The sequence below is a fragment of the Panthera tigris genome, chromosome D1, assembly GCF_018350195.1.
Source record: "Panthera tigris isolate Pti1 chromosome D1, P.tigris_Pti1_mat1.1, whole genome shotgun sequence".
In the NCBI taxonomy this organism is placed as follows: Eukaryota; Metazoa; Chordata; class Mammalia; order Carnivora; family Felidae; genus Panthera; species Panthera tigris.
In genome coordinates, this window is record NC_056669.1 from 26,808,191 (window position 1) to 26,825,930 (window position 17,740).

Sequence of the window (17,740 nt, forward strand, 5' to 3'; positions counted from 1 at the left end):
CGGTGTCAGAGGTTTGAAGCTTAAGCCACAGGGCCTTTTGTCTCTTGTGTGGGTCAGGAGCCCTCCCTAAAGTGGTCAGTCTCCTAGTGCTCAGACTTTCTGGCCGCTGGCTGTGGAGTGTGCGGGGGCCCTGGCAGGCAGCTTGAGAGAGTCGCCGGCTGGCTCTGCCAGGGCCCCTCGGCCTACCTACCTGCCTGCCTGCCTGGCCAGGCAGGTCCTCGGTCCTCAGGCTCTTCCTCCTGCCTTTCCTCTCAGGCTGTGGAGGCTACTTACGTGGAACCCAAGGGACATTTAGCAGCCCCTACTATCCTGGCCACTACCCGCCCAACATGAACTGCACGTGGGACATTGAGGTAGGAGCTGTAGGGTGCCTGTGAGGGCAGAAAGGGGGAGAGAGGGAGAAGAAGAGGGAGAGGGAACAGGGGAACGGGAGAGGGAGGGGAAGGGAGGGAGGAAGAAGAGGGATGCTCCAGAATGGCAAGTGAGGAAGGTCAAGGAGAGGGAGATGGGCTCCCTTAGCAGCCCCCAAGTTGCCGAATATCTAAAGCCTTGCAGAGTAGAGCAGGGTGGAGTAGCCCTAACCTTGTAACCTCCAGCAGACCCATATTCAAATGGTCTCAAATTCTAGCTCTTTTTTAACAATGTTTATTTATTTATTTTTGAGAGAGGGCGCGTGTGCATGTGCATGTTCACACATGCACACACACGTGTAGGGGAGGGGCAGAGAGAGAGGGAGAGAGAGAGAATCCCAAGCAGGCTCCGCACCACCAGCACAGAGCCCGATGCGGGACTCAAACTCACGAACCGTGAGACCGTGACCTGAGCCAAAACCCAGAGTCGGACCCTCATTCGACTGAGCCACCAGGGCGCCCCTCACATTTTAGCTCTCGATCAGTGGCCCCCTGAGGGACCTTGGGCCAGTCACTCTACATCAGAGCCTCAGCTTGCTCCTAGGAAAGAGGAGAAGGAGTGGTGTCTGCCTCTCAGAGGTAATGTTGCCGATTGTGTGTGCAGCTCGGAGAAAGCACTTGCTAAATGACAAGTCTTGCCTCCGGGGCTGCCCGCAGGCCATCCGAGTCAGGGACCCATCTCTCCTTTCTTTCTTCGATGGTGCCAGGAGGACCACCAGCTTTCTTTAGGAATAAGAGTGTCTCTTGCCTCTGAGTCTAGAGGGTCTTCCAGCCGTCCAACCCGAGTCCCTCTTGCTGTGTGTTCCATATCGCCCACACAGGTCAGGGAGATAAAAACACAGCAGCCACTGTCCCCCAGCCCCCGTGGCCAGCAGCACGTGGCATCCTTGGGTTTAGGAGGGGGGTTAGGAAGCAGCAGAGGCCCAGCAGCATCGCTCTCCTTAGGTGCCCAACAGCCAAAACGTGAAAGTGCTTTTCAAGCTCTTCTACCTGTTGGAGCCCAACGTGCCCCCGGGCAGCTGCCTCAAGGACTACGTGGAGGTCAACGGGGAGAAGTGAGTACCCTGGGGCACCCAGTGCTGGAGGGGAAGGGGGCGCCCCGAACACTTCTGGATCCTCTTCCTACCGGTGACCGCCCCCTCCAGGTACTGCGGGGAGAGGACCCAGTTTGTGGTGACGAGCAAAAGCAGCAAGATCACTGTTCGCTTCCATTCCGACCAGTCCTACACTGACACGGGTTTCTTGGCCGAGTACCTCTCCTATGATTCCAGTGACCGTGAGTACACGTCTCCAGAAGGGGGGGCCTGGCTAGAGGGACTGGCCCACGATGAGCTCTCTGCTCTGTATCTTCCCAGCATTGTGCTCTCCTAATTCTGAGGTACCAGAGAACGTAAGGTGCATGTCCGGTAGCTTTTTGAGACAAAATTGCAAGGCTGCCGGAAATGCACGTATTGAAAAAGGTGGGCAGTGAACCCTGGCACACACCGTGCCCGAGGCCTCCCGAGTTCCTTTGAGCCGTCTGTCCCTCCGGTTCAGCATTACCACGACTTGGCGCATCTGTGCTTGCCTTTGTGGCCTTATAACACCTTCGGGAATAGAGAGAGAGGAAGACCCGGGAGAAAATACTGGGGCACGACTCATCACGCCCCCTGCTCCTAGCTCGGACAGTTCCGTGTTCTACACCTAAGAGATCTGGCAGTTTCTGCTGCCTCGAGTCTCACTGTCTGCTGTGCGCATAGCAGTTCTAACCTAGTCACAGTGATTTTTTGTTTCAGCCCCTACATCACACAGTAACCTTCCGGCAGACATTTTAATTATATGCAAGAACCCAAATTTCAGTTAAAATGCAACCGCACGGCTCACCACCCAAAATGCGATTGGATGAACAAACCCCTCCAATAAGTGATTGGGCTGCCTGTGCAGCACAGAGAACAGTCTCCTCTCAGCTCTGTCTGCTTCCTGATGACATCAGTTGTTGGACATCCCGGTCTCCGAAACACTGGAATATGGGACATGTCTTAGAATTAAGGAAGTCCAGGGATGCAACTGGACACTTGGATGGGGTGTACACATCATCCATCTGCCGGGCTACTGTTGCTCCGTGTTGGGCATGGGGAGCCTGGCCCCTGGGCAGGAGTGGGCGGCCAAGGACATGGGGCAGTAGAACTGAGAGCACACCCAGCCAGTCTCTCTCCACTTTGTCTGGAGCTTCCTGGGGCTTGATCATCGGCAGTCAAGGCCCCACTCCCACCCCCCGCCGCCCTGCTAGGGGTCTGTGGCTAGCCTCCCGTGCCGGCTGTAGGAAATGCGCTTGCCGCAGCATGGTGGGGCCGGGGGACCACAGCCCTGGGGTGCCGGCTGCAGCCTGCTCCTCTCTCCGTGGAGGGCTGGATGGGGAAGAGTTTTCTCTTTGGTCCTCGGTGTGGCTGTGAGGCTGGCCCTGAGGGAGGGCAGCCGGCGTGGGAGGCGAGGCTGGTGGCCGTGGACTTGAGGCCTGCCCTCTCCCCTGCAGCGTGCCCGGGGATGTTCATGTGTAACACGGGCAGGTGTATCCGGAACGAGCTGCGCTGTGACGGCTGGGCTGACTGCACGGACTACAGCGATGAGCTCAACTGCCGTGAGTCCTCTGCCCTCGCGCGCCCGGCTGCTGGGGAGCCGTCCCCATCTTTTGCTCCCCATGTAGACCTCAAGCCCCTTCCCTCCCTGTGCTGTTTGGAAGCCCTGCCTTCTGTCCGAGCAGGCACTGGAGTGTTTCTGCACTAGTGGGGTTCGCTTCCGTAGCCAGGAACGCAGAGGCACTCCGGAGCTGCCCCCTCCAGCGGGGCAGGTGGTCCCCGGGTGGCTGTGTGGTCACCCTTCCTGCCCGGGGAAGCTGTGAGCAATGACTGCTGTCAGAACGAGGGCTCAGAGCCCAGCTGACCGCTGCCCCGTGCCCCCTTCAGAATGCAATGCCACCTACCAGTTCACGTGCAAGAACAAGTTCTGCAAGCCCCTCTTCTGGGTGTGTGACAGTGTGAACGACTGCGGGGACAACAGTGATGAGCTGCAGTGCAGTGAGTGCTTGGTGTCTGGAAGGGTGGGAGAAGGGGGGTGGCAGTGCCTGTTGGGCCTCCCTGCAACCTCAGCGGGGGGTTGGCGAACTGGTGCTGAGCGTGAGGCCCTGTCCCCAGGCTGCCCGGCTCAGACCTTCCAGTGTGGCAATGGGAAGTGCGTCCCACAGAACCAGCAGTGTGACGGGACAGACAACTGTGGAGATGGGTCTGATGAGGCCACGTGTGACAGAGGTGAGACCTGGCCCAGCCCACCTTGCTTTAGGGGCTTTCCTCCTGGTGGGAGCTGCCATGAGCACACTCACATTCCAAGTTTCCAAAGTTTGATAAACACAAACCACCCTCTCTGTGAAGTGTGACGAGAAAGTATGTCAGTGGGGAGAGAATCTTCCAGAAGGTGGAGAACCTTTGGTGGGCCTGGAAGGATGTGGGCATGGGTGTGGATGGGTACAGCAGGCTTGATAAGGAGCATAAGGTGGATGGATCATCAGGCTTCTGGTTGGGTGTTGCCATGGAACTGATTCCCTTCCCCTTGTACTCCTCCTTGAGCAGTAACAACTGTTGCCTGCACCAAACACACCTATCGCTGCCGCAACGGTCTCTGTGTGAGCAAGAGCAACCCCGAGTGTGATGGGAAGAAGGACTGTAGTGACGGCTCAGATGAGAAGGATTGTGGTGAGCAGGGCCGCTGCATACAGTTGTGCAGGTTGTTCACTGTGCAAGGCACATACAGAGGTAGAAATCATGCCAGTGCCTCAGTCACCCATCTCTGCCCCTGTCTACCTGGGGGAAAGGATGACTTTGCTGACTGGCACAGAGGCACTGTCCCATGGGCCAGCTCTGATCCTGGAGGCAGGGCCCAGGGCAGCCAGCAAGCACATCAGTGCCTCTGTGGCAGAGCTCGCATCCTGGCTGAGGTGTTGGGCTGGCCCCTGCTCTGTAGACCTGGCCCACAGGGCAGTGGCAAGTCCTGGCTTCCCCATCCTGCCTGGAGTGGGGCACAGCTTACCAGAACAGTCGGCAAGGTTTAGTCCCCACCCCAACCATGCTTCAATTTGTAGCCTCATGTGTATTTCAGAGTCACTGGCCATAGGTTAAATCTGAGCACAGCTGTAGCTGTTCTGTGACTTTGCATCGCCGTCCCCCCCCCCTTCCCTCTGAGAGCTGTGTCCTTCAGCATTCAATGAGGACATCTAGGCAAATGACACTCAAATTAAATCTAAGCAAACCAGCAGGTCTCTCTGAAGGCCTCTAAATGCATTTGGGCAGGACTAAGGAGGTAGGAGCGTGAGGGTTTTGAGTGTGGGAGTGGGGAGGGGGGCCGGGAGGAAGTCAGTGGGTCTCTGAGGCTGGAAGATATTTGTAGAGGGTCCCACCAAAAGGCCACCACCCCACATGACCTCCCGTTGAGCCTGGCGTGTGGCCCCAGGGGCTAGTGCCCCGCCGTGACTTTCTGACCTTTGGGTTTTCTGCCCCTCCCAGACTGTGGGCTGCGGTCGTTCACCAGGCAGTCTAGGGTCGTCGGGGGCAAGAATGCAGATGAAGGTGAGTGGCCCTGGCAGGTGAGCCTCCACGCCCTGGGCCAGGGCCACGTGTGCGGGGCTTCGATCATCTCTCCCAATTGGATGGTGTCAGCAGCTCACTGCTTCATCGACGACAAAGGATTCAAGTAAGCCCTGGGCGGGAGCCACTGAGCAGGAGCAGGGAGGCTTCCTCTTAGACCCTAAGAGGTTCTCCTCTGTTTTCTGGGCTTGGAAACCCCCTGTGTGTGTAAGTCATGGCAGAGTGGATGGCACGGGGGCAGGGCCAGGACTGGAGGGGTGGGAGACACCCTGGGATGTCATAGTGGTAATAATAAAACTAACACTTGTTGGGTACTCCCTTTCCATCAAGCAGTGTCTAAGTGCTTCTCTTACCAACCCAGTTGGGCAGGTCTGGTTACGTCCCCATTTTACAGAAACAGAGGTTCAGAGAGGTAAGAACATTTGCTTGAGGTTGTGCCGTTATGAGGTGGCACAGTCAGACGAGAGCCCGAGTGTGTGGATTCCAAGGCTTGTGTGGTTAGTCCGCACACAGGGACTCCTTGGGACCGGCTAGGACAAGCCTCACATTCACATTCCAGCTTTGTTTGCCCAGTGACCTTGGGCAAGTTATCCACGCCTGCTGGGCCTCAGGTGCTTTGGCAGCTTTGGTGACAGCATGAGTTCTTATCCTTGGAGTTCTGAGAATAACATGCTCGTGTTCCTGAAACCTGGTACACACTGTGCTCCACACATTGGAGCCTCAGGTCCCTGGGCAGACTCCAGCCTGGCCCAGGAAAGCCTCTAAGGAAAGGGTCAGGCTGGCATCTCAGAACGGGGTAAGCAGAGCCACAGTCTGCAGACCAGAGGGTCGGCAGGAACAGGTGGTCTGCCGCAGGCCTCTAGCCCCTGGCCGTAGGGAGTCTAGTGGGATGGCTTCCTCCCGGAGAAGCAGGCATAGGGGAGCAGACCTTGCAGGGAATCCCCGCCCTCAGGGCCTTCCTGCTGGGTGCATGCCCTTTGGACAGAGGCAGCTGTGTGAGAGGGTGACCGGACTGTCCTAGTCACCCTTCTGCGGGGCGGAGAGAAGAACCACTGTGCACTTTCTGGAGAGACAGCGCTAGGGCACCAAGTAGGCCCAAGGCACGGACGTTGAGCAACGTCAGGCAGGTGCACGTAGGCATGGGTGATGACATGGTCCGCAGGGGGCAGGGTCAGTGTGGCTGTCCCCAGGGCCTTGCTGAGCTGTCAGAGGGCAGCCTCGTCCCACCTGACTGTCCTCTCTTATTTTACCACACTTTCCTCCACCCTGGGCAGAAGAGATTTTGTTTCTTTTTGGAGTGATGGAAGCTTACTTACAAATATTGTAAAATAAGCTTGTTGTCTTGGGATACAGACAGGTTGCAAAGACAGAATGGAGTTCCCGCACACCCTAACGCAGTTGCCCTTGTTGTTAATGTGATGCGTCTGTCCCACACTGGTCCCTTCTGCTAACACCAGTGTGGGCTTTCCTGGTATCCCAGGGGTTTTATATCCTTTCTGGGGCAGGAGGTAGTCCAGGCTCCCACTTTGCATTCTGTTGTCCCATGCCCCCAATCTCCGATCTAGGACAGTGGCTCAGTCTGTCTTTGTTTTTGTGATCTTGACGATCTGGAGGCCAGGCATCCTATGGAATGCCCCCCATCTGGGTTTGTCTGCTGTTGTCACGATTACACTGGGCTTCTGAATGTTTGGAAAGGATATCACATCTTGTCAGCAGGCACATGATATCAACATGACTTACTGATGGTAATGTTGATCTTTCTCATTTGGTTGAGATAGCACTTGCCGGGGTTCCTCACCATAAAGTATTTCCCCCTTTATTATTAGGAAGTGAGCCAATTTGGAAGTCTTGTGTAAGGAAGATTTGTCCCTTCTTTTTCATTTATTTCTTCATCTACTTATATTCGTATGGATGCATGTATATTTACATTTTGGGTTGTAATCCAGTGATACTACTTTGTTGCTCAAATTGTTCCAAATGTGACCATTGCGCTCTCTTTGAGGTTGGCTCCTGTGTCCTTTTGATCTGCCCTCGTTCTTTTGTTCTTTTGAGACACTTCCTTGCTTTCTGGTCCTACCAGGTGCTTGTCCGGATCCAGCCCCAGAATTAGCCATTCCCTCAAGAAATGTTAGCAGGGAATAGTATTTAAAAAGTGAGACCAGGGTGCTTGGTGTCCTTAGTGATACCGCAGTCCCACTGTTTCTAGACCCTCAGCAGGGCGAGCTAAGATATTCATGTACGGTCTTCGCTGAAGAGCTCACCCTGTGCCCTCTGTTACTTCTCCCTCTTTCTCTTGCTTCCTCACTGAATTTCTCATTTCCTTGTCCTTCATCTTCTCTTGATTATCCGTCTGCCAGTTAATAGTGCACTTAATGCATTCAACACCCATTGTTATTAGCACTGGGAGACAACGATGAATAAGGTTTCCTCCCTGCACTTCCCAGGCTTCCCAGGCGAGGGGGATGACATACGGTACGCGTGCTTGTGCACACATAAATGTACATGCACGTGCACGCGGTAAGTGCTATGCAGCAACCAGGCACAGGTTACCTAGGCCGTGCGGGTGGGAGTTGAGAATTCTGCCCCAGGGCTGGGGAGGGAGACTTAGGAGTGCCTTTATGAGCAGGAGCATCTGATGTGAGTGTTGAAACGTGAGGGTGTTTGCAACCGGACAAGGTGACGCAGACCTTCCAGACAAAGGACAGGCGTGAGCAGAGGCAGGCGGGTGTGAAGTGTGCAAGGATCTGGAGTGTGGAGTGCAGTCACTCTGGACACATTTCTGAGTTGGCAAGTGCTCGCTGAGCCTTACCATGGTTGAGAGGAGGCTACCTGGTTCAGTTCGTTCCATGACTTCTTAGCTGTGTGATCTTGGGCAAGTTACTGAGTCTCTCTGTGCCCGAGTCCTAAGCTTAAAATAGGCAGCCCTACATTGAAGGGCTGACTGGGGGAATGAAATGACTTGATGCGTTGGCACCGAGAAGAGTGCTTGGCTTGGCCACCACCAGTGCCCTCCCAACCACACGGCCGTCACGGGGGCAGCTCAGTGGCTACCCTTCACACCTTGTCTCTCGATGGCTGGTACGTGTGTGGACCTTCAACAGCTGGCGACTGAGTCTGCTCATATAATCAAAGGCTGTCCTAGATGGAGGAATGTGGACTGGAGAGAAAAGACCAGTGTGGCTTTAGTTGGGGCTTAGCATGGACACAGGGGTGACAAGGGATGTCTATCAGGTGAGATGGCACCAGAGGGGAGGAGGATGACCCTCCCACTCTGCCCCCTCCCCTTACCTGTCCCGTCCATTCAACCCCTGGCCCTTGCCTGCTAGACATCCCAGGCCTTCTCTACTCTTTCCCCCTCACATGACTGCTCCCTTGGCTCCCCAGCCTCGGTGACTACAGCCCCCTCTACCTCATCACCTTCTTCCTTCTTGGCATGCCTGTCTGTCTCCGCAATGTGAAGGTGGTCTTTCCAAAGAGCTGATCTGATCACATCACCCCCTTGCTTACATGCTTGCGATAACCCGCGGGATAAAGTGGAAACGGCGTAGCATGATCACCATGGCCGCATTCTCTGGCCCCTGCCATCTCTCCAACCTCAGTCTCTGTCCTGCCCTTACACCTTCCATATATTCGATTTGGGGGGCTCCTGAGCACTGCAAACATTGGCTCTCGGTGATCGTGCTGCTTTCTCCCCCGCCCGGAGGCCTTCAATAACCAAGTCCTATATGATCTCCAAGGCCTTCTTCATGACCTGCTTCCTCTCCTGACTCACCTCTTCCCACCCCATGCTCTTCCACAGCCTGCTACCTGTTTTCTGGAGGTCACCCATGCTGTGCTGTCGTGGGTGGTTTTCATGGCTCCCTCCCCAAGTACACAGTGGATTCAAGTGATCCACTTGAAAACTGGATCTCATGCAGTCTGGAACACCACAGATGGTTGGGAGAAAAAGTTAGAAACGCAGACTTAATTCCTGGTTGGGGAGGTGAGGGCTGATTCGGCAGGTCTTGGAATCATCTTTGGCTGTTGGAAAGGATCTCACAAAAGCAGTTTTCAGGAAGTTCTCATCTGGCAAATTAAAGAGAGACCAGGAGCAAAAAGACCGGTTTGGAGGCCAGTGCTTCTGTCCGGGTGTGAGGTTCTGTAGGGAGGTGGTGGCAGGAATGGAGAGAAGGGAAGGATGCCCAGGTCAGCAGAGAGCAGGGGAGCTGGGCTTCAGGCAGGGATGGGGGAGAGAGACGGTCAAGGAGGACTGTAACGTTCCGTGCCGGCCGGAGAGAAGGTGCCTTGCCTGGACGTTTTAGGACTGACTGCTTCAGTAGCCTCTTGACTTTCCTGAGAAGTTAAAGATGAAGCAGGTCTTCATGCTTTCCCCCCTCATGCAGATTTTCTATTTTAAAGATATATTTTTCTGGGGTGCCTGGGTGGCTCAGTTGGTGAAGCGTCTGACTCTTGATTTCAGCTCAGGCCATGATCTCACGGTTCGTGAGTTCAAGCCCTGTGTCGGGCTCTGTGCCGATGGTGTGGAGCCTGCTTGGGCTTCTCTCTCTCTCTCCCTCTCTCTCTGCCCCTCCCCCTTGTTCTCTTTCGTGTTCTCTCTTTCTCAAAATAAATAAACTTTAAAAAAAGAGATATTTCCCCAATTTTTTATTTTGAAAATTTCTCAGACCTACAAAAAAGTTGCAACTACAATGAAAGAAAAAAATGAACACTCTCATACCCTTTATCTCATACCCTTTATACCATTGTATTTCTCTCTCTTTACACGTGTACATGCTTTTCTGAACTCTGAGTTATGTGCAGCCTAACCGTGATGACACCTGTCCCCTAAGTGCCTCAGCTCGTGTCTCCCAAGAACAGAGAGAGCCTCCCATATACCCACAATACAGGGATCACCTCCAGAAATGACAGTGTTGACATGGGACAAGTGGTGAGCACATCCTCCATGTTCTAGGTGTCCCCCAGTGTCCCCCAATATTGTCTTTTGTGTTTTTTTTTTAAAATTCAAAATCTAGTCTAAGGTCATGCTTTGTATTAGTCCTTAGTTTTCTTTAGTCTCTCAATTCTAGAACAGTTCCCCCAAGCCTTTATTTTTTATTATTTTTTTATGGCATTTTATGTTTGAAAAGTCCAGGCCAGTTATTCTGTAGAATGTCTCTTAATTTGGATATTTTGATTGTTTCTTCATGGTGAGAATTAGGTTAAGCTTCACCCCCCCCCAACCCCCCCCCCCCGAAAGCATTACACAGGTGATGTTGTGTCCTAGCCCATTGGTGGGAATGGCTGGGAGAACACTGGTCAGCTGGTTAAGGTGGTGGTCATGGCTTTCTCCATTATAAATGTGCCTCCCCCACTTGGTTATGAGTAATCTTGGGCGACACTTTGAATCCTTGTGAATGTCTTGTTCCCCAGCAATCTCCTACTCTCTGCCTTTATCATCCGTCTATGATTCTTGCTGGTGTTGGTTGTTGCTATGGTAGATGCAAAATGTGATTTCTTATTGTATTGCTTCTTCTGTATTTGTTAGCTGTTCTGTAAAGAGTAGCTTTCCTCTGTCCTTATAAAATTTCAAAAGTATTTTTTAGATTCAGGATGGACTCCTGGATTCCCCTCCCCTTTTATATTATTCAGCACATACAGTACTTGAATCCTGTGGTTTACTTTGATGTTTGGATGATCCTAATACTGGCTCCATGATTGTGTGAGCACTTACTTCTGGTGAAACAAAATGTTCCAAGGTCACTTGATGCCTTGCTTGCTTCAGACTTGAAATCGACCATTTCTCCAAGGAGACTTGGTTCTTTTTAATGGAGAAGGATATTTAGAAACCAAGTCCTGGGTGTGCTGGGAATGTCATTGCTTTGGAGCCATTTTTAGGAAAAATTCTGAGCTCTTATTGCTACTTCTGATTGCGCTCCCTCCTCCCCGACTCCTTTTGTATCTCCCTTTTCCCACACTGGAAGTTGAGGCTCCCAGCAACATCAGTGTGTCCTCCTGAATTGTTCAGACGGCCAGTATGCATGATAGAGTTCAGAATTGCTACACCTGTCCCACGACCAACAGTAGACCTAGTAAATGAAGTTCAGTCTACTGAACAGTCTACTGAACCACTGTGTTAAAAAAGTATTTCTGTTGAGTTCTGTGTTATTCCTTCTGTGAAAGATCAGATTGATGAGAAATGCATTTTTGGTAATCAGATTAAAAATGTCTTGGGGCGCCTGGGTGGCTCAGTCGGTTAAGCGTCCGACTTCAGCTCAGGTCACCATCTCGCGGTCCGTGAGTTCGAGCTCCGCGTCAGGCTCTGGGCTGATGGCTCAGAGCCTGGAGCCTGCTTCCGATTCTGTGTCTCCCTCTCTCTCTGCCCCTCCCCCGTTCATGCTCTGTCTCTCTCTGTCTCAAAAATAAATAAAATGTTAAAAAAAAATTAAAAAAATATCTTAAAAGAGGGAAACAAGGGGGTTATGGGGGCTGAGTGCCATGGCAGGAGACACCAGCGGTTTCAGCTGAGGGCTGCAGCCATGCAGAAGCCACAGTCCCCTCAACATCTGGGTGGTGGCAGTGGCTTTCCCTAGGTCAGTGCTCTGCTCAGGGTCGCTGTCCCCGCTCCTCTCCCAGGTACTCCGACCATACCCTATGGACTGCCTTCCTGGGCCTGCATGACCAGAGCAAGCGCAGCGCCAGTGGGGTGCAGGAGCTCGGGCTCAAGCGCATCATCAGCCACCCTTACTTCAACGACTTCACCTTCGACTATGACATCGCACTGTTGGAGCTGGAACAGCCGGCCGAGTACAGCAGCACCGTGCGGCCCATCTGCCTGCCGGAAGCCTCACACACCTTCCCCACCGGCAAGGCCATCTGGGTCACCGGCTGGGGCCACACCCAGGAGGGAGGTGAGCCGGCTGGGCTGGCCACGGGTGGGCTGCCCACCTGCCTCTGTCTGGCAGCGGGAGGTTGTCCCAAGGTGAAGTGGATACTCGGCTCTGGGTCAGAGGCCTGGAGGTGCCTCTAAACTATCTGAGTGACCTTGGCAGTTGCTTAAACTCTGAGCCTGTTTCTTCATCTGTAAAATGAAGATAAAACACCTTCCAAGATGGTGCTCGGTGAATGTAAGAGCACTGTGGTGGGAGTCCTGTGTGCTGTAGAGGCAAGCTAGCTGTGCCCGTGTCAGGTCCTGTTGCAGGAGCCTGGCCTCCTCTGTCCTTCTGCCTCCATCCGAAGGCCCTGAGTTGGTAATTGTTATATTGAAAAAAATCAGTTATAACAGTACTACAGCACATTGCTAACAACCTGTAGAATAAAGAGAGGAAAAAGTAAACCCGACACTTGGCTCTACTGCCATGACGACACCCCGGGGCCCCTCTGTGGTGCTTTCCGTGGGTCTTCCTGTTTTTCATTTCCCACACCTGTTCCCACGGCGAATGTCCGATCTCCCGTCACCTGTTACCCGGCGGGTTTTACGCGTGTCGCCCAGTTACCCACAGGGCTGCACGATGTCCCCTCGCGTTGGTGTGGCATCAGTTCCTTGAGCATTTGTCAGCCACAGGTTTGGAGGCTGTGTCGGGAGATTTGCTACCGAGGTCTCTGGAATGGGGCCCTGCCCATGGCCCTGCAGGTGGGCGCAATGGCCCCGGGTCAGCACTGCTCCCCCTCCCCCCCCCCCGTCTCCCCCTCCCCCACCAGGCTCCAGCGCACTGATCCTGCAGAAGGGCGAGATCCGCGTCATCAACCAGACGACCTGTGAGAGTCTGCTCCCGCAGCAGATCACCCCACGCATGATGTGCGTGGGCTACCTCAGCGGCGGCGTGGACGCCTGCCAGGTGCGCACGGGGCGGGGGTGGGCCTGGGGGCGGGGCCCTGTCAGGGGGCGGGGCCCGGGGCGGGCATTCATCCGGCCCTGGTCTCCCCGCAGGGCGATTCCGGGGGCCCTCTGTCCAGCGTGGAGGGCGACGGGCGGATCTTCCAGGCCGGCGTGGTGAGCTGGGGTGAAGGCTGCGCTCAGAGGGACAAGCCCGGCGTGTACACGAGGCTCCCTGTATTTCGGGACTGGATTAAAGAGCAGACTGGGGTGTAGACGCAGGGGCCATCCGTTGGCCACCCAACGTGCACACTTGCGGGCCAAGGACACGATCGCTAAATCCACCCCTGACTTGGGCCTCCCAGAAGCCAGACTGTGAACTGAATCCCCAGGACCTCTGGAGAGGGTGAATCACCCTGGAGAGCCCCTCTCCTCCCTCAGCCTCCAAAGCAAGGATGCGAGGTGGGGAGGGAGGACACTGGTGGTGCCAAGGGGCGGAGACTTGAAGACACAGCCTCTCTCCTCCAGCCCCGAGCTGGGCTGAAGCTCATTCCCAAAGATCCGAGTCCTCTGCCTCTCCTCCTCCTGCCTCTCTGATACAGGAGCAGTAGTGTTGCGCCGGGACCGCTAAGATGAGGCTGGTAGGGCGCTGTGGACTCCTAGCTTCACACTGTAAGGAAACCCAGGCCAAAGGGCCCTGGAAGACACACCTGTCTAAGATTTGAATTGTTTTTTTATCAGCTCCTGGGGGGGGGGGGGGCTTAGTGTGTGAATTTGTGTGTATGAGTAAACTTTGTTTTTAGGTAAATATTTTTCTTCCTGGAGTTGATGGGCTCTCCTTCCTCCTTCCTCCTAACCTCAGCTGCAAGAAACTGGGTTTAAATTCCATTCAGCACAGACCCTGAAGTCAGACCAAGAGCAGAGGCCAGCAAGGGGCTATGTTTTGCTTCTGAGAGCAGGGCCTGGTGCCCTGAAAGGTGGTATATACGACAGAGAGGGGGCTAGGAGTGAGGTATGAGGTGGGAAGGGTTTGTGGCCCAACCTGGGCACCCTAGGAGAGGGAGGCGCTGTGTCCCCAGAAGAAAAGAGGAAGTAGGGTTTTCCCTTAGGTGGGGAGGTGGTCAGATGAGGTGTGTGTATGCACGTGTGTGTGTGCGTGCTTGTACATGCAGACATGAGGGTATGCATGAACTCGAGGCTGTCCAGTGTGGTCTGAGCGGGTGGTCCCTGAGCCTAGCAGAAGGGATGATGCCTTGCTTAAGGGTTCTCACATCTCCAGTGCACCTTCTTTGACTTTTACATACTTATTAATTTAAAATATTCTCTTTCTCCTTGCTTGGAGTGACACAGAGGGACAACATCAGTGATCTAGGGAGGGCTTAGGGAGTTCCCGAAGGGATACTGGAGGACCTTCTGTATGCCAAGGCACTATACAAGCTGGGGCTGGGGGATAGGAGGGTCCTAGGAAGAGAAATCAGATGGCCAGTGTCATGAACAAAGACGGGGAGGTGTTTGCTCATCACCGTATGCCTGGATTAGGCCTGGCTCCTAGAAGACGCTAATACCTATTTGTTAATATTGTTAATACCTATTTGTCTTTGCCCTCCATGAGTTTTGGGAACCAAAGGGAGGAAGATACAGTCTGGAGCAATCTGGACAGACTTCATGGAGGAGACGAGCTGCCCCTTGGATTTTAGCCTGAGTGTTTTACCCTTTGGAAGGAGGAGAGGTTTTGTCTTGACACCTGTGCAGGCATGCCTGTTGGGTTTTCCTTCTAAGGAAGGGAAAGAGCATCCATTTTTACCAAGGTGTTACAGGTAGAGGAAAGAAGATGTTGTTGGAAGACCGCTGTGCAGGTGGTGCCAGGTTGTAAATAGCTGACATTCAGGGAGAGGCCTCATCTGTGCTCTGCTTCCCAAGTACGCATGCCCCTCAGGCCGCAGCCTTGGCTCAGCTGTGGAAGTGGTTCCCTGCACAGTGGGGTTCGGGGAGGCCAGCCTGGCCTGTGCCAGACCACAGCATCCTCATTCTCCCACCATGGCCTAACATGGTCTTGCACACTCCTTCCCAGGGTCAGAAATGCAGGCAGGGTCATCAGAAGACTTCACTCTGCAAGTGCCTTTGTCCCCTAAGGGCCCAGTGTCTCTCTGTAACCCCCTGTTCCAGTTTACTGTGGTTCCTCAGCCCCACTGTTTTCCACCTGGGGAGTGGGTTAAAAATACTGGTAGGACTCCTCTCCAGGAGTCTCGGGGGCGGGAGGGTGGTACTGGGCACATCATCTATGAGTGTGTTCCCACAGTGTGGCCCCTTTGCCGGGAGCAGCCACACCACCCGGGAAGGCTCATGCTGCACCCAGACCTCCTGCACCTGAAACTGTGGGGCAGGGCCCTGGAGTCTGTGTATTAGCAAGTGTTCCAGATGATTCTATGAACCTGAAGTTTGAGGGCCACCATTTTAGCAGTGTGTCCACGGGTAACAGCATCAACCTCACCGAGTGCCCCCTGCCCAATGCCCAGGGCAGTGGTGTACAGGTATGTCCTCTACTCCTGCTGGGGTCTTAGTAACCTCAAACATTTGATGCCTGGAAGCTCAATGAAGTTGTCAGTTCTTTTCAAAAGACCGTGGAAGCAAATCCATTTACTCCTGACTGGAGATAAGAATGGCCTAAGAATCCTTCAGTAACGGGAAGTCAAACTCATCACTCGGAGGCTCCTTAGTCCACAGATCCATCTCTTTGGTTTCCTGCCAACTACCTGACTCTCTATTGTTTTAGCCACCAACCAAAAACATTTGAACTAAAGCTTAGTGAATGTTTATTCAATTGCATGGGCCGGGAGTCTGATCCAGATGTAGATTCTGCAGAAATAACAGTACATTTGGATTACTTAGGATGGACTTTATTATAGACACGGAAAGGGCCCAGTTAGGAAGCTGGGGGAGACTCAGAGCCGCAGAACCCACAGGGCCGGGAGGGAAGTCATGCAGCCATCAGGGGGCAGCACAGGATTTCCCTTCTGGGCTGCAGACCACCCAGAAGGGGCGGGGCATATTGCAGTCACAAGGGACCTGCGTGCTGCCTTCTGGGGTTGCCTGAGGTGGGACAGGAAAGGACCCCAGGTCCAATGTTCTCAGAAGGCGGTCTTCCTGGTTTTCAGTTGGTTTTTAGTGCAATATAATTGGTGTCCTTTTTTGGGGTATCAAGAGGCCCCAGCACCAAGCCTTTCCTGGTTAGTCCTTCTGCCCCTTTGGTACCCCCGTCACCCTAAACTGCAGTCAGTACCCTGGTTCTCAGACGTTGGGCCCAGGAGAACATACATTCCCAGGGAAGAGTCAAAAGACAGCTTTCGAGAACAGAGGTGACCTATGGGTAGGAGGTGGGTTATTACTGAGGGTAGCAAGCAAGTGTGAAATATCATCCAATTAAACACAGCTGGCAGATAGCTGCAACATATAGGAAAGTGTGTTCTTACACACACACACACACACACACACACACACATTTAGGGGGAAGAGCAGGGTGTGTGTTTTAGGGAAGAAGGTCCCAAGTAGAGTATGTCACAGGAATGTTACCTGGCTGTTACCCCAGGACATTCTCTCCCTCCCCAGGGGCTCTGAGGTGCCTACAGGCATGAATTTAGGGGGCCTCAACCCTTTAGGGATGAAATGATGCTTTTCACCTTTCCAGGCTTGGAGTCACAGGTGGGGGTGGAGGTGGGGGTGGGTGTGGGTGGGTGTTTTGTGCACCTGCAGCCACATGTAAAGGAAATTAAGTCAGTGGTTCTCAGACATTTGAATTTCTTGGAACTGTGAAGTTGTAAGAGTGCACGGGCCCAACACATCTCCCATTTAATGAAAAGCGTCTTCTAAGTGTTCTTTGTGCTTTGTCTTATTTAATGTAAACTTCACAACCCTATGGTCATTCCCATTGTACAGACAGAAAACCAGGGCACCAATAGTTTGAATCACTGGCCCAGGTCCCATATTTAGGACCTACCTGTTGCATCTAGGATTTGAGTGCTGGCGATCTGGCTCCAGAGTCGGCACTGTTAGGCCCTGGCCCACCATGAACTGTATTATTCACACACCATCATTTCATAAGGAAAGGACATTTTAACATGCAGAATGAAGGTAGGCTGCATGACTCCCATTTCTTTTGGGAATTCTGACAAACCTGGTCATGAGCCCTTCCTGCCACAAGGCCTGTTTCTGGGCGGGGGGTTTGCTCTGGGCTGGTAATGCAGCCCCATCTGCTTTGCCAGCCTGGGTGGAACGTCTCTGCCGATCAGGTCCCTGTGCTCCGCCTAGCCACAAGCCTATCTCAATTTGCCCAGTGAGGGCGGTTGGTTGAAAGAGGGAAGGGAGGAGAGTGTTTGTTGGAAGAAGGTGGGGGATAACCACTGTCTCAGGGCAGGTCCCTGGTCACTGGGCCGGGAACCCTCAGGGCGATCATCAGGAAGGATGCTTGGAAAGCCACCAAATACCGCTGTGAATGATGAGCCCAAACCCCAAAGCAGGAATGGGAATATTTGTCACCTGCTTTTACATCTTGGCATTTTACGTAGAAGATGGTTCAAACTCATCTTCCACAAGGTGACAGACACTGGCACTAACAACAGGGAGCAAGTGGCCATTGTTCTGGGCTTGTGGGGTGGCATGGGTTCCCGCCACCCAGCTGGTGGCCTGGCTCCCCTGGGGAAGAGCCCTTCTGAGCTGGTGGCAGAGACAGAAGATGAGAGGGAGCCGCCGTGGGCGCGTCGGGAAAGGCAGGATTGAGCCCTGGGCACCAGCTGCACGTAAAGGGTGGGGGGCTCTGTCTAGATTTTATGTCCTGGCTGTTCCCTGCCACTTATCTGTCACGCTAACTGCTTTGGTGGTCAGAGAGGGCCTGCTTTCCTCCTTTTCTTCTCGAGAGGGGTGGTATAGTC

General features: G+C 53.7%; 1 protein-coding gene across 1 annotated transcript in view; it reads left to right on the top strand.

Moving 5' to 3' along the window:
* The window catches only part of ST14 (ST14 transmembrane serine protease matriptase), a 41,267-nt gene extending 27,704 nt beyond the window's left edge, over positions 1-13,563 (top strand). The window contains exons 9-19 of the mRNA XM_042959361.1: positions 256-353; positions 1,356-1,465; positions 1,556-1,686; positions 2,923-3,027; positions 3,353-3,463; positions 3,581-3,694; positions 4,013-4,135; positions 4,943-5,129; positions 11,636-11,910; positions 12,701-12,837; positions 12,930-13,563. Coding sequence (XP_042815295.1) covers positions 256-353; positions 1,356-1,465; positions 1,556-1,686; positions 2,923-3,027; positions 3,353-3,463; positions 3,581-3,694; positions 4,013-4,135; positions 4,943-5,129; positions 11,636-11,910; positions 12,701-12,837; positions 12,930-13,091 — 1,553 coding nt within the window. The 3' untranslated portion in view covers positions 13,092-13,563. The remainder of the gene's footprint in view (positions 1-255; positions 354-1,355; positions 1,466-1,555; positions 1,687-2,922; positions 3,028-3,352; positions 3,464-3,580; positions 3,695-4,012; positions 4,136-4,942; positions 5,130-11,635; positions 11,911-12,700; positions 12,838-12,929) is intronic.
* The last annotated feature ends 4,177 nt before the right edge of the window (positions 13,564-17,740 follow it).